General features: G+C 40.6%; 1 protein-coding gene across 1 annotated transcript in view; it reads left to right on the plus strand.

The window, feature by feature from the left end:
- Positions 1–3,433: 3,433 nt before the first annotated feature.
- The window catches only part of RARS1 (arginyl-tRNA synthetase 1), a 217,756-nt gene continuing 207,095 nt past the window's right edge, over positions 3,434–14,094 (plus strand). Inside the window, exon 1 of the mRNA XM_073620712.1 lies at positions 3,434–3,589. Within this exon, the coding sequence (XP_073476813.1) occupies positions 3,545–3,589 (45 nt within the window). The 5' untranslated portion in view covers positions 3,434–3,544. The remainder of the gene's footprint in view (positions 3,590–14,094) is intronic.

Below are 14,094 nucleotides of genomic sequence, written 5' to 3' on the forward strand. Positions count from 1 at the left end.
GTTTGTCACCCCAGAACCTACTATTGGACGACTTTAAGGTGTCCTTCCCCCCTTTTCTTTTAACTTGTGTACAATCAGCCTACCTATTCATAGTTCAAATCTCAGCTAGTCCCTGATGAACTATGGCCGGCTTAAGAAGGTGCTTTTGCCGCAAGTGTTGTAATTAAACTATAATTTACATTTTTTTTTTAAGCAATGTAAACAACAGCTATATCACAGGTGAGGTATCGCTGTGAATATCAGAGTAAGAGCAATAATTCTAGGTCATAATTTATGGTTCCTTCAAATTTAAAGGTGTTTAACCACTTGTCGACCGCCACATGTACAGTGGGGACGTCTTCCATTTAAGGATTACGGAGGCCACTGTGCTCTTAGGAACCTTAAGTGCAGCAGAAATTTTTTTGTAACCTTGGCCAGATCTGTGCCTTGCCACAATTCTGTCTCTGAGCTCTTCGGGCAGTTCCTTTGACCTCATGATTCTCATTTGCTCTGACATGTACTGTGAGCTGTAAGGTCTTATATAGACTGGTGTGTGGCTTTCCTAATCAAGTCCAATCAGTATAATCAAACACAGCTGGATTCAAATGAAGGTGTAGAACCATCTCAAGGATGATCAGAAGAAATGGACAGCACCCGAGTTAAATATATGAGTGTCACAGCAAAGGGTCTGAATACTTAGGACCATGTGATATTTCAGTTTTTCTTTTTTAATAAATCTGCAAAAATGTCAACAATTCTGTGTTTTTCTGTCAATATGGGGTGCTGTGTGTACATTAATGAGGAAAAAAATGAACTTAAATGATTTTAGCAAATGGCTGCAATATAATAAAGAGTGAAAAATTTAAGGGGGTCTGAATACTTTCCGTCCCCACTGTATATACCATAGTTTGTGGCTTCATAACTTTCCTACAGACTAAATAATAAACACTTATTTGGGTTTTCACTAAAGAAATGTAGCAGAATACAGTTTGGTCTAAATTTATGAAGAAACATTACATATTTGCAAAATTTTATAACAGAAACTAAGAAAAACATTTTTGTTTTAATTTATGGTCTTTTTACGTATGTTTATCAAAAATAAAAATAAAAAACCTAGTGGTGATTAAACACTTGCCAACCAACCGCCGCAGTTATAATGCGGCAGGTTGGCTTGGCTGCGCAAATCTCCGTAGGTGTACGTCGGGCTTGTACACAGCGAACTGTATGCGCGCTCGCTTCCGTTGGCCAGCGGGGGAGACAGTCAGCGTGTCTGTCGGACTCGATGTCCGCTGGCCACCCACGATCTTTCCTCGCAGTGACAGAACGAGGATCTGCCTGTGTAAACAAGGCAAATCTCCGTTCTGACAGGGGAGATCACACAGATCCTGTCTTTCTGATATGCAGGAAGACAAATCTGTGTGTTGTCCCAGTGAGCCCTTCCCCCATACAGTTAGAACACACACTGAGGGAACACAGTTAACTCCTTTCCTGCCAGTGTCATTAGTACAATAACAGTGCATATTTTTAGCACTGATTACTGTAATAATGTCACTGGTTCCCAAAAAAGTGTCAAAAATGTCCGTTAGGTGTCTGATCTGTCCGCTGCAATGTCACAGTCCCGCTAAAAATCACTGATCACCGCCATTACTAGTAAAAAAGAAATAAATAATAAAAATGCCATAAGTCTATTCCCTATTTTGTAGAGGTGTTAATTTTTGTGCAAACCAATCAATATATGCTTATTTGGATATTTATTTTATCAAAAATATGTAGCAGAATACAAATTGGCCTAAACTGATGAATTTTTTTTGGAAATGTTTTGTAGCAGAAAAGTAAAAAATGTCGTTTTTTTCCAAAATTGTCGCTCTTTTTTTGTTTATAGCGTAAAAAATAAAAACCGCTAAGATGATCAAATACCACCAGAAGAAAGCTCTATTCATGGGAAAAAAAGGACATTGCAAAAAATGGCCTGGTCATTAAGCGGGTGAATCCTTCCGGGCTGAAGTGGTTAAATACCACCAAAAGAAAGCTTTATCTGTCTTAAAAAAATGCTAACAATTTCATTTGGGTACAGTTTTGCATGACCGTGCAATTGTCCTTTAAAGGTGTGACTGTGCTGAAAGCTGAAAATTTGCCTGGGCAGGAAGAGGTTAAATGTGCCAGGTGTTGAAGTGGTTAAGGAGATTCATCCCATTCCATTTGGCCTGTTTACAGTTCTAATTGATAGTAAAAGTAAAAGAAAATCCCAAATTTTGGGTTGTCCCTAAAAAAATAATAGAAGGGAAATCTTCCAATGGGGACACTAGTTCTGTTGACCCAGGGGTGGATCCATGGGGGGGGGGAAAGGGGCAATTGCCCCCCCCCAAGAAATTAGTTGCAGGCGGGCGGCTGGGTGGTTGAGAGAGCAGGGGGCTCCGCGAGCAGGCGGCTGGCCAATCAGCGAGCCGGTGGGCGGGGGAGCAGAGAGGTGACATCATCTCTCAACGACCCGCGCCCGCCGTGCATCCCTGCAATAACTTGCGCCCTCACTGTGCAGGCAGTTCGGGCAGCAAAGAGATTACATCATCTATCTGCTGCCTGACTCTGGGTGGGACAAAGCAAGAGACAAGCAAAACACCACCTTAGCAGGTAAGTGACAATCCGCAAGGTGTGGCAGGTGACGTGGCAAGTGACAATACGCAACTTGTGGCAGGTGATGTGGCAAGTGACAATCCACAACATGTGGCAGGTGACGTGGCAGGTGACGTGGCAAGTGGACAATCTGCATCTGGTGGCAGGCAACTGACAATCCGCAATGTGTGGCAAGTGACAATCCACATTTGGTGGCAGGAGATGTGGCAAGTGACACACTTGGGGCTTCCACTGATTCTGCATTATGGTGAGTTGAACCATTACATTTTATATTACAATGCAATAATATAAATAAGGCGCTTCAATCATCCTGACACCATAACAACCATGGTGCCAGGATGACTGAAGCGCCAACACCAGCCATTTCCCTGATAAATTGCCCGCAAAAAAAAAACGTATTTTCTGGCAGTGCCCCTACTGAGACTAGACTCTGGATCTGCCCCTGTGTTGACCTGGGGGTCCCCAAGGAATTCCCTTAATTTCCTCTCACTTTCTGTTTGGCTACAGGACAGGGTGTAAAGGGAAATCTCTGCAATAGCCACAGATGGTGATAAAAAAAAAAGCTGATAGAGGTTATAGGCCTCCCTTACTATATCTAAAATGAATAAATAAGTTGTGCCTATACTTCTGATTTAATGCGGGGTTTTCTCTTATCAGGAGTAAAGTGTTCAGAAAAGCCCGGTGACTGTGCATGAAGTAGTAAATGTAGCCGACAAAGATAGGTCACGTGGACTCATTTAGAAAAGGGGATCGAGAACGCGCGAAAGCTCAGCCAACGTGAGCTGTGTATAAAGGCGTCGCGCACGGGAACGGGCACGCAGGCCAGTGATGTCAGCTCCCCCACCTTCTCCCATGTGATACGCCGTAGTTCCCTTCTGTGTCTGGTGTAGGTGACGCTGCTTCCTGGGTCTGACTGTGACAACGTGACTGGAGGATGGAGGGGCCGGTGTATTACTATGAGAGAAAGCTGGGCGAGCAGGTCAGAGGCAGCCATACGTGAGAAGTGTGTGTGTCCTGTGTGATGGAATGGAGGGTGTGCGGGGTCTGGAGACAGACACGTGTGTGTGATTGGATGCCGGGTGGAGATGTGCGGATAGGTGGACACAATGTTAGTATATGGCTGAGCCCAACCACAGCTTGTATGTTCTGTCCTCTCAGCAACAACAACTTTATTCACTATCACATGAAAGCCATTCTGTACAGCTGAAGTGTTTATACAATAAGGAGCCATACTTCCTCATTCTATACAAACCTGTGCTTCCTTCATTCAGTGCCTTTTCATTGTGACCTAGGCCTCATCCACATGGGCTCTGAGGTCTGTATACTGTGAATGGGCAGTGTGTTTCAGCCTATAGGTGCCTGCTCTCATTGTGTGTTTGGGACCGCGCACTTGCATGCTTGTCACAGTAGTGCATAGCTCACAACTGTTCCTGATTTCGAGGGACTGTCCCTGATTTGGAACAAAGTCCCTCATTCCTCCTCATTTGTCCCTCCTTTTGGTCTGATCTATATAGTTGTATATAAAATGCACTGTTTATCAATAAGTGTTTTATAGTGCTAAACCTTTCCACTAATTTCTCAATTCCTACATTCGTAAATGTCAAAACACAATATAAAGGAATAGTTATGAAAAAAAAAGCACTTCTGGGTTTAATTTTTTTTTTTTTTTTTGTATAATTCTCCTTTAAGGGGGTGTGTCCTATGCCTACGTACTTTTGCTAATAGGTGTCCCTCATTACCATCTCAAAAAGTTGGGAGGTATGCAGTAGTGTCTCTATAGACGTGAATGGGCTGTCTGCATATAAGCACCCAGGGGCCCCTTGTACACATTGGGCCCCATTCACATGGGACACATCAGTGTGAGATGTGATGGCACACTATTCCATATGCCTCGTATTGCTTTATCATGGAAAAACAATATCTGTCCGGTCATATTCAATAATTACACTGCAAAGAGGTGCACAAATATGAATCACATATTGGTTAAAGTAGTGGTAAAGGCCTTTTGTTTGCCTATCCTAAGGCTTACCTGTAGGGACTGTAATGATCTGCTGAATGTGTGCGCCGTTTAGCAGACAGCAGTGACTGACAGTCACCAGCTCACTGAACCTGAGCAATCAGCGGTCTTTGATTGCTCAGCTCTCAGTCTTAGAGCTGACGGGGGACAGCTACAGCATCGAACCGATGCTGCATTCACCTAGGTAAGTATGATTTCTAAAAAATAAAAAAATCGATACTTCTTTTAATTGGGCTACCAGTTCTCATTTTTCCTCCACTTACCTGTAGTGCTCTTTAAAGCACATACTTGCCCGCACAGCAAATCCAGCATTGTTCCACAGCAATCTGCTGTTTGGGAGCAACAGAGCAGGTCCTGTGCCGTCATCTTAGTCGTTTTCAGCTGGCTGCCTCTTCCAGGTGTAGGCATCTAGCTCTGATGACACTTTTGGACAGCCACTCTATGTACCTGGTCCTGCAACCTCCAGGGAGATGTGATGTAAGTTTCCCAGGAGGCTGCAGGACCAGGTACACATCATTCATGTCTAGGACAGAATGGCAATGGGGGGGTGTTAAAGCAGAACTGAAGCTGGAAAATGTGTAAGCTACAATATAATGTTTGGGTTCATTACTGCATTGATTATTTGATACTTTGTACTGTAAATCCATAGATTCTGCATTGCTCAAACATCTATATTTTTATCAGTCCTTACTATATTTATGATAATAAATGAATTAAAATCTGTGAAAATTCATTATCTGGAATTTTGTAAAGGAAATTTATAAATTCTGCACTTTCTACAGTGTCTCAATTTTTACCCTTCAGTCCTATAACAAAATGAATATAGTGGTTGGAGTTAAAGTGATTATAAAGTCTTGTTTGTTATTTTTATAGGAAAAATAAAAGTTGCCTCCTCTGTTGCAGTGGATTTGCACAGAGCAGCCCGGATCCTCCTTCTCAGGTCCCTCTTCTGTGATCCTGGCCCCTCCCTCCTGTTCAGTGCCCCCACAGCAAGCAGCTTGCTATGGGGGCACCTGAGCTGAGTCAGAGCTCCCGGTGTCCATTCAGACATGGAGTCCGACCTGGCTCCCTCTCTCTCCTGATTTGCTAGCTGACTTTGACAGCAGTGGTGCCACTGCTGTGTCTTAGCCGATCAGAAGGCACCTTAGGTAATTGTTGGGTTGCTGCACACAGAAGGCTTTTTATCTTAAAGAGGAAGTAAACCCTGATGGGTTTACTTCCTCTTTTGATCCCTGCAAAGTAAAAGCATGATGAGCTAGTATGCATTGCATACTAGCCCATTATGTGGCACCTGCAAACAAAGTCCCCACTGGAGGCCGCAGACTCCGGTTCTGTGATTCCGCCAGTCATGGCACTCGCTAGTGAAGAAACGGCATGGAGGTAAACGGCACACGTTTAGGAGCTATTTACTGTAGCTATAGGTAAGCCTTATTATAGGCACAAATTGAAAATGGAGGCTTACAACCACTTTAATGCATAAAGATAAAAAAACTTCTGACTTTACAATCCCTTTAACTAGTATTGTGGTCCTACTTTTAGATGGAGTCATTTAACCTAACTTGATTTTGTGTCGCAATAAAATAAAATGGTAATTATGACAGAGTGAATGCCCATAATGGGAGAACAGACAGCAATAAAAACCTTACAGTGGTTGTAATCCCTCTCCACTCTATCCAAAACTAAAAAAAAATGTTTTGCCTTTAGTTTAAAGCAGAGTTCCACCCAAAAATGGAACTTCTACTTTAAGCATGCCTCGCCCCCTTACATGCCACATTTGGCATATCATTTTTTTTGGGGGGGAGTGGGACTTTCTGTCCCACTGCTGACTGCCTAGGCCACTCCTCCTATCCCCCTATGTGGCCCCTCCCTCTCGGTAATCTTCTGGAATATGTCCTAGGTCCTAGAAGATTGCCTGTCCACTTGGAGAGCGCAGTGCGCACCCGGCTGTGAAGCCGCAAGCTGTCAGCGGCTACACTTTTTGTAGCTGTTGGCTTTTAATAAACAAAAAAAAGCCTGGAACCCCACTTTAAGAACTTTCCATGAATTGTGTGCATGTTTATATCAATAGCGAGAGGAGTGGGAAAGAATACTTTTGCACAAACCAGTCAATACTGGTATATTAATACATATCGGCCTAAACTGAGGAAAAAAATAGCTTCTTAAAAAAAAAAAAAAAAAAAAAAATTGGGGATATTTATTATAGCTAAAAGTTCAAAATATTGTGGTTTTTTTTTTTTTTTCAAAATTGTCGCTCTTTTTTGTTTAAAGCGAAAAAAATTAAAACCCGCAGAGGTTATCAAATGCCACCAAAAGAAAGCTCTATTTGTGGGGAAAAAAAGAACATCAATTTTGTTTAGGTACAGCATCGCACAACCGCGCAATTGTCAGTTAACGCATCAACTAACCGATTATGAAAATGGTTGTCAACTATTTTCATAATTGAATAATCGGCGAGCCAATTAGTTGTCCTACATACAGAATACATTATTTGTTTACATATGAAGTGCAATGCAGCACACATACAGCTCAGTACACCACCCATACATATCAGTATGTGTCTGAGAACAGGCCTCATGGAACATGTAGTCCTGGGCAGGAAGTGAGTGGTTCTACAGGCAGAAGTTTTTTTACCTTGCTATAGGGCAGTGATGGCGAACCTCGGCACCCCAGATGTTTTGGAACTACATTTCCCATGATGCTCAACTACACTGCAGAGTGCATCAGCATCTTGGGAAATGTAGTTCCAAAACATCTGGGGTGCCAAGGTTCGCCATCACTGCTATAGGGGCACTCTATACTATAATTTGCAGCTTGCTATTGGGGCACTCTGAAGGCAGGAGGAGCCAGAAGCATCGGTAGGGGACTGCAGAAGAGAAAAATCAGAGTTGCTCTGTGCAAAACCATTACACAGAGCAGGCAAGTATAACATGTTTGTTGTTTTTTAAAAAAAAATACTTTAAAGACTGTGCAGGGAAGATCAGCATTTGAACCCAGAGAAGGTGGAGGCTGATAGACTTGAGGTAATAGAAAGAACAAACAATTACATTTAAAGTAAACTTTTACATGGTGAGGCAAGCCACGTTACATAGGAGCAGGGCACATTACATGCGCCCCAGTGTGAAAGGGGTCTAAATAAAAAATGTGATCTCTGAGTCTGATATTTACCAGATTCAACCTCCAATAGTATATACAGTATATCTCTTCTGTCTGTTATTCTCAGAGTGGATTAGATATTTTGCTCCCTAACCATATAGTTGGTTATTTATATTTACCACTGCATAGAGATATTTAAGAATAAATTTCCTTTTTTTTAAACTTTGCGTATTAAATTATACACCATACTTTTTAGGTGGTTATTCGATTAATCGAAACAATAATTGGCCAATGAATCGATTATGAAAATAATTGTTAGTTTCAACCCTAGCTGTATCACAAAAAATGGCCTGGTCATTAAACAGGCAAATCTTCCAAAGCTGAAGTGGTTAATCAAAAGCACAAAGGGCCACTATACCTTTAGTCATTTATTCAACAAAAATATCCATAGATGTAATGGTGTACCGTTTACTTACATTTCTACCCTTGGCTTCAGAAACTGGTATTACCCTCTTTAGCAGAAATTAATTGATTGGCATATTGAACAACCTTTCACAACACTGACTCTGTAAAATGTGCTACCACTTTTGTATGCATAATTCCTTACGTTTCAAGATGTTTGTGGGTTTCCTTACATGGTCTGCCAGTTTCAAATATACCCCCCCCCTCCCCCCGGGCTTTATATAGGTCAGCCCATAATTGCAGTTATGTATGTCACAAAAAAAAAACACAACCACATTTTAACCATTGGAAGGATTTACCCTCTTAATGACCAGGCCATTTTTTGCGATACAGCACTGCGTCCCTTTAACCAGTTCAGCCCCCCGGAAGGATTTACCCCCTTTCTTACCAGAGCACTTTTTGCAATTCGGCACTTCGTCACTTTAACTGACAATTGCGCGGTCATGCGATGTTACACCAAAACAAAATTGACGTCCTTTTTTTCCCACAAATAGAGCTGTCTTTTGTTGGTATTTGATCACCTCCTGTGGTTTTTATTTTTTGCGCTATAAACAAAAAAAAAAAGAGACAGTTTTGGGAAAAAAACTATATTTTTTACTTTTTGCTATAATATCCCAAAAAAATATAAAATAACAATTTTTTTCCTTGGTTTAGGCCAATTTGTATTCTACATATTTTTGGTAACAAAAAAAAAAAAAAAAAATCACAATAAGCGTATTGTGATTGGTTTGCGCAAAAGTTATAGTGTCTACAAAATAAGGGGTAGATTTATGGCATTTTTACTATTTTTTTTTTTTTTTTATTAGTAATGGCGGTGATCTGCATTTTATATCATGCCTGCGACATTGCGGCGGACACATCGGACACTTTTGAAACTATTTTGGGACCATTGTCATTTATACAGCGATCAGTGCTATAAAAATGCACTGATTACTGTGTAAATGACACTGGCAGGGAAGGGGTTAAACATTAGGGGGCGATCAAGGGTTTAAGTGTGTCATAGGGAGTGATTCTAACTGTGGGGGGGATGGGCTCACTACAACATGACAGAGATCACTGCTCCCGATGACAGGGAGGAGTAGATCTGTCATGTTGCTAGGCAGAACAGAGAAATGCCTTGTTTACATAGGCATCTTCCCGTTCTGCCGCTCCTTGACACGATTGCGGGACCCGCGGACATGGTCACGCAGTACACAGCAGGTGTGCGCCCACTAGCCTGCAAATTAAAGGGGACATACCTGTACACCGTTTGCCCACCGCTGCCATTGTGCCGACGTATATCGGCGGTCAGCAAGTGATTAACTGACAATTGCGCGGTCGTGCGACGTTGCACCCAAACAAAATTGATGTCCCCCCCAAATAGAGCTTTCAGTTGGGGGTATTTGATCACCTCTGCGGGTTTTTATTTTTTGCGCTTTAAACAAAAAAAGAGCGACAATTTTGAAAAAAAAGTTGTTTTTTTTACTTTTTGCTATAATAAATATCCCCAAAAAATATAAAAAAATAAACAAATTTCTTCCGCAGTTTAGGCCAATGTGTATTCTACATATTTTTGGTAAAAAAAATAGGGGAAAGATTTATGGAATTTTTAATATTTTTATTATTATTCTTTTTTTTTTTTTTTTACTAGTAATGGCGTTGGGACTGCGACATTGCAGCAGACTGGACACTCTTTTTGGGACCAGTGACATTTATACAGCGGCCAGTTCTATAGAAATTCACTGATTACTATATAAATGACACTGGCAGGGAAGGGGTTAACACTAGTGGTCATCAAGGGGTTAAATGTGTTCCCTGAGAGGTGTTTCTAACTGGGGTGGGGGGGGGAGTGTACTGACTGGAGGAGGAGAGCGGGAGAGAGCGCTGTTCCTGATCACTAGGAACAGACGATCTCTCTCTACTCCCCTGTCAGAACAGGGGATCTGTTTGTTTACATTGACAGATCCCTGTTCTGGCTCTCTGTGGAGTGATCGTAGGTGGCTGGCAGACATCGCGGCCACCAATCACGTGCATCGGCTCTGGCGCCGTGCAGGCGCGCTTACCCACTGCATCTATTGCACAAACCAACGTACAGCTACGGCGATTTGCGCAACACACAGCCAACCTGCCACAGTATAATGATGGTGGCTGGTCGGCAAGTGGTTAATATACCAAATTTTTGGGTAAAATATAAAAGATTTTACACCGAGTAAAACAGTACCCAACATGTCACTCTTTAAAATAGCGTACGCCAGTGACAAACTACAGTACAGTAAATTATCCATAGGTGGCGCTTTAAAAGCCTTAACAGATTATCAGTTTAGATATAGCGCACACTTGTGGTTCGATCACCATTTACATGTGTACAGGACCTATGTGCATATTTGCATGAACATGAGTTGACAGGGTGCTGTAAAATGTTTTTATTTTATTTAAATTTATTATTTTTTATGCTATCCCCTTTTTTTTTTTTTTTTTTTTATATTGATGTCATAGGGGCTTAACAACATCCTTTGTGATACCATGGGCAGATCTTTTTTACTGAGAGATTTGAGGTTTATTAGATCCCAGATCTCTCCCCTGCCCTCAAAAGCATCAGATCAAACCAATCTGAATATTAACATGCATTCAAAAGGGTATTTACTTAAAGTGGATGTAAACCCAATGTCATCCTTTCTAAACCACTGCCATAGGGGTTATCTATAAGGATATACATGCCTCCTGCATGTATCTTTACCTGTCAAATGTCTCCCCTCTGTCTGTTATTAGAACCGAAAAACTGCATATGCTGTGGGTGGGTCTGTTGTCTGGAGCTCGGTGGGTGGAGTCGTGATGTCAGTAGACTCCCCGCCCACCTCTACACTCCCCTTGTCATTATGCATTTTCTCCTGTATATTTCTTACACTGAACTTCTGCTATGATCTCTAACATCCAGTGAAAAGACGGGAAAGTAACCACATGACTTCAGCCTGCCAAATAATGCAGAGGTGTGGAACAGCCAATCCTTGCAGAGCTGCTGAAGAAAGGAGTGGGAGGGAATTAAAAAATAATGCATGTGTCTTAGGCTGGCCATACACTATTCAATTTTCCTGTTCAACTTTCCTTTAGATTTACCAAAACCATATAATAGGAGGTCAAACCTAAACACTTTCAATTTGGATGCAATCAGGCAGGCCCTTGTACTACATAGTTGAAGGTAAATCTAAAGAAAATTGAACAGGAAAATTGTATGGTGTATGGCCAGCTTTAGGCTAGTGTACAAGATATGTAAATCACCTGTCACTCACAGCAAGGGGGGAGGATTTGTTTTCCTCTGTCAAGATTTATCTCACTGAACAATAAAAGAGGATTGCTCAGAGCTGGATTAACTCTGTGTGGCAAGACTGGGCTCAAATGATAGGAAATCTTATACTCTACTGTATGATAAAAAATAAAATAAAAAAATTTCGGGTTTACATCCACTTTAAGAGGTAAAACTATAATTCTACCAATTTACAAAACTCTTGTTCGGCCACATCTGCAGAGAGTCTGAGAAGGGTAACAAAGCTAATATAAGGGGCTGGAGGACCTAATTTATGAGGAACAACTACTTAACACTTATTCTTCCTGGAGAAAAGGCTCTAAGGCCTCATGTACACTGCTGCTGGTAAACGGACGTTCAGAGGCAGTTGGATGCTTTTTTCAACTGCCCCTGAACTCATCCAATGTTATCTTATGTGTACATGTACACAGGTTTGTTTAATGTCGTTTTCAGGCAGTTGCATTTACAGGCTTTTCTTTGAAGGCAAAAAAATGAGTTCAGACGCCACATTTTCTGATGACAAACGCGGTAACTCGCGTTTAGCACGTTTCGTTTACAGGCGTTTTTCATTTTTGGCTATTTTGAAAAAAAAAAAAAAAAAAAAAATATATATATATATATATATACATACATTTTTTTTTTTTAAATGCTTCTAAACGTAAACGCGGCAAAATGGGCATTTTAAACATGGGTTACTATCTGTCAAGTTGAATCGTTCAGGAGAGGTTGTAGAAACGTCCCGTGTACATTAAGCCTTAAGAGGTCAAATGATCACAATAACCATATTTTTGAATGGTAACTCTAGAATTGGAAGAAAACGATTTTAACTTAAGGTCTCTAAAGAAGACACGCAGCCAACCAATGAAGTTGGACGAGAAGAGTTTGAATCTTAAACTGCCAAAGGCATTCTTTACTGCTGGAGCAGTAAGGATGTTGATCTCCCTTTCATAGATGGTGGTGTCAGCAAGGTAGTGTAGATACAAAAACATTTAGAATGCAATGTATGGGGATATGAAAAATGGTAGTGACATAAACACACACACATTGAATTGCATGGACTTATGTCTTTATTCAACCTTACCAACTATATGCTTAACAGTTGGTATCAGTTTCTTCTGAAATTATATCTTGGTTTGAACTTTGACACCAACTGTTGCAAGAGTTACCTGAGGATCCTGCAGTGGAATGCTTGGTTTTCTAAGCCCAGGGTTCACACTCCTGTGACTTATGTGATAAAGATTTTCTCTGGCAGGTGTCTATCCCTTTTATGATTATAGATGGTATACATACAGACTGTTATTACTGCAGTATGACCTATGCATCTCATTGAAGCAAATATAGTACATTCAAGCATCAACCTTGCATCTGCTTGACTTACAAATCCAATCAGTCACATTCCTTTATACTGGCACAGCTAATTACAACAACACAGCCAATGTGATGATACATTTCCAATTTATAACCACTGGACACTATACAGCAATATACCTTTTAGCAATGCTTACCTCTGTCAAGGGTGATGCATATACATTATATGCAATGGCGGAGTAAATCCAGCTAAGGCGATGGTTGTGCAAAAGATGCAAGCATGTTTATTATAGAGAACATATGGATCATGCCATTTTTAAAATTTATTTTAAACTATGCAACAGTTTGCAATTTATTTATTTTTTTTAGGCTCTTTGGCAGTAACATCTCCTGTATTAGAGTGTCCTACACTAAAGATGAATGAGCACAGGGGGCACCTTTGGACAGCAGCATAGTTATTCTGGGGGGGGGGGTGTTAGATGCACTAGCAAATTCAAGCCAGACTCTAGCTAACACTTTATCGGCAGTTCTTTTCCTTTTGGGATAAAGGTTTTATATACATAAAAGTTGATCATTGTAAGCACCCCTGCTAGTGGTAAATGGTTTGTCTCATCTCTGTAACTGATACATTTGCAAGAGAGCTTGTTCCTTTTGAAAAACAGCAGACTTAGTGGCTGGATCACCAGATGAAAATAGAAAAAAGGAAGCCTAAAAAGTAAACAAATGCATCCATCACATCTAAGAATTGGTAAGGTGCAATATAATGTTTGCTTTAGGGTTTTAGCACTTTACATTTTGGTTAGATAGCTCACGATTTGTGTTGTGTGGTAACCATGTTTTCCCCCACACCTGCTATCCTCTCTCGCAAATACGTTTATTTTTTGGGTGTATTTATATCTCTAATGTTTATGTGATTAATATTGTAAACTTACAACACAAATGACAAATCCATGCAAAACATCTATATTTTTGTCCACAAATAACACATAGATTGTAATTTTCTCGAGAAAATGCTTTTTCTATGAAATCTTTTTTTCTCACAAAAACTTTGAGTGCAAGATAGTTATTGCTTTCCTCCCCAAAACATTTTTAAAGCCACATTTCTTTCACTAAATCTCTATTCTGCATTTATATTTATTTTATGAACCAAATTACCATTCTACTTGCATTTAGGTTTATTCATTTAGTGCCCTTTGTGTAGGAATGTATTCATTTTAGAAACAAGCACTTTTCCACATGCCCCAGTCATTGTTGATTTTCCTCCAATGTGGTTAAATAAAGACTTTTGCAGACGTGTTTTTTCAACACCAATATGATCCTTTAC

Source organism: Aquarana catesbeiana, linkage group LG03, assembly GCF_042186555.1.
Source record: "Aquarana catesbeiana isolate 2022-GZ linkage group LG03, ASM4218655v1, whole genome shotgun sequence".
NCBI classification, from domain to species: Eukaryota; Metazoa; Chordata; class Amphibia; order Anura; family Ranidae; genus Aquarana; species Aquarana catesbeiana.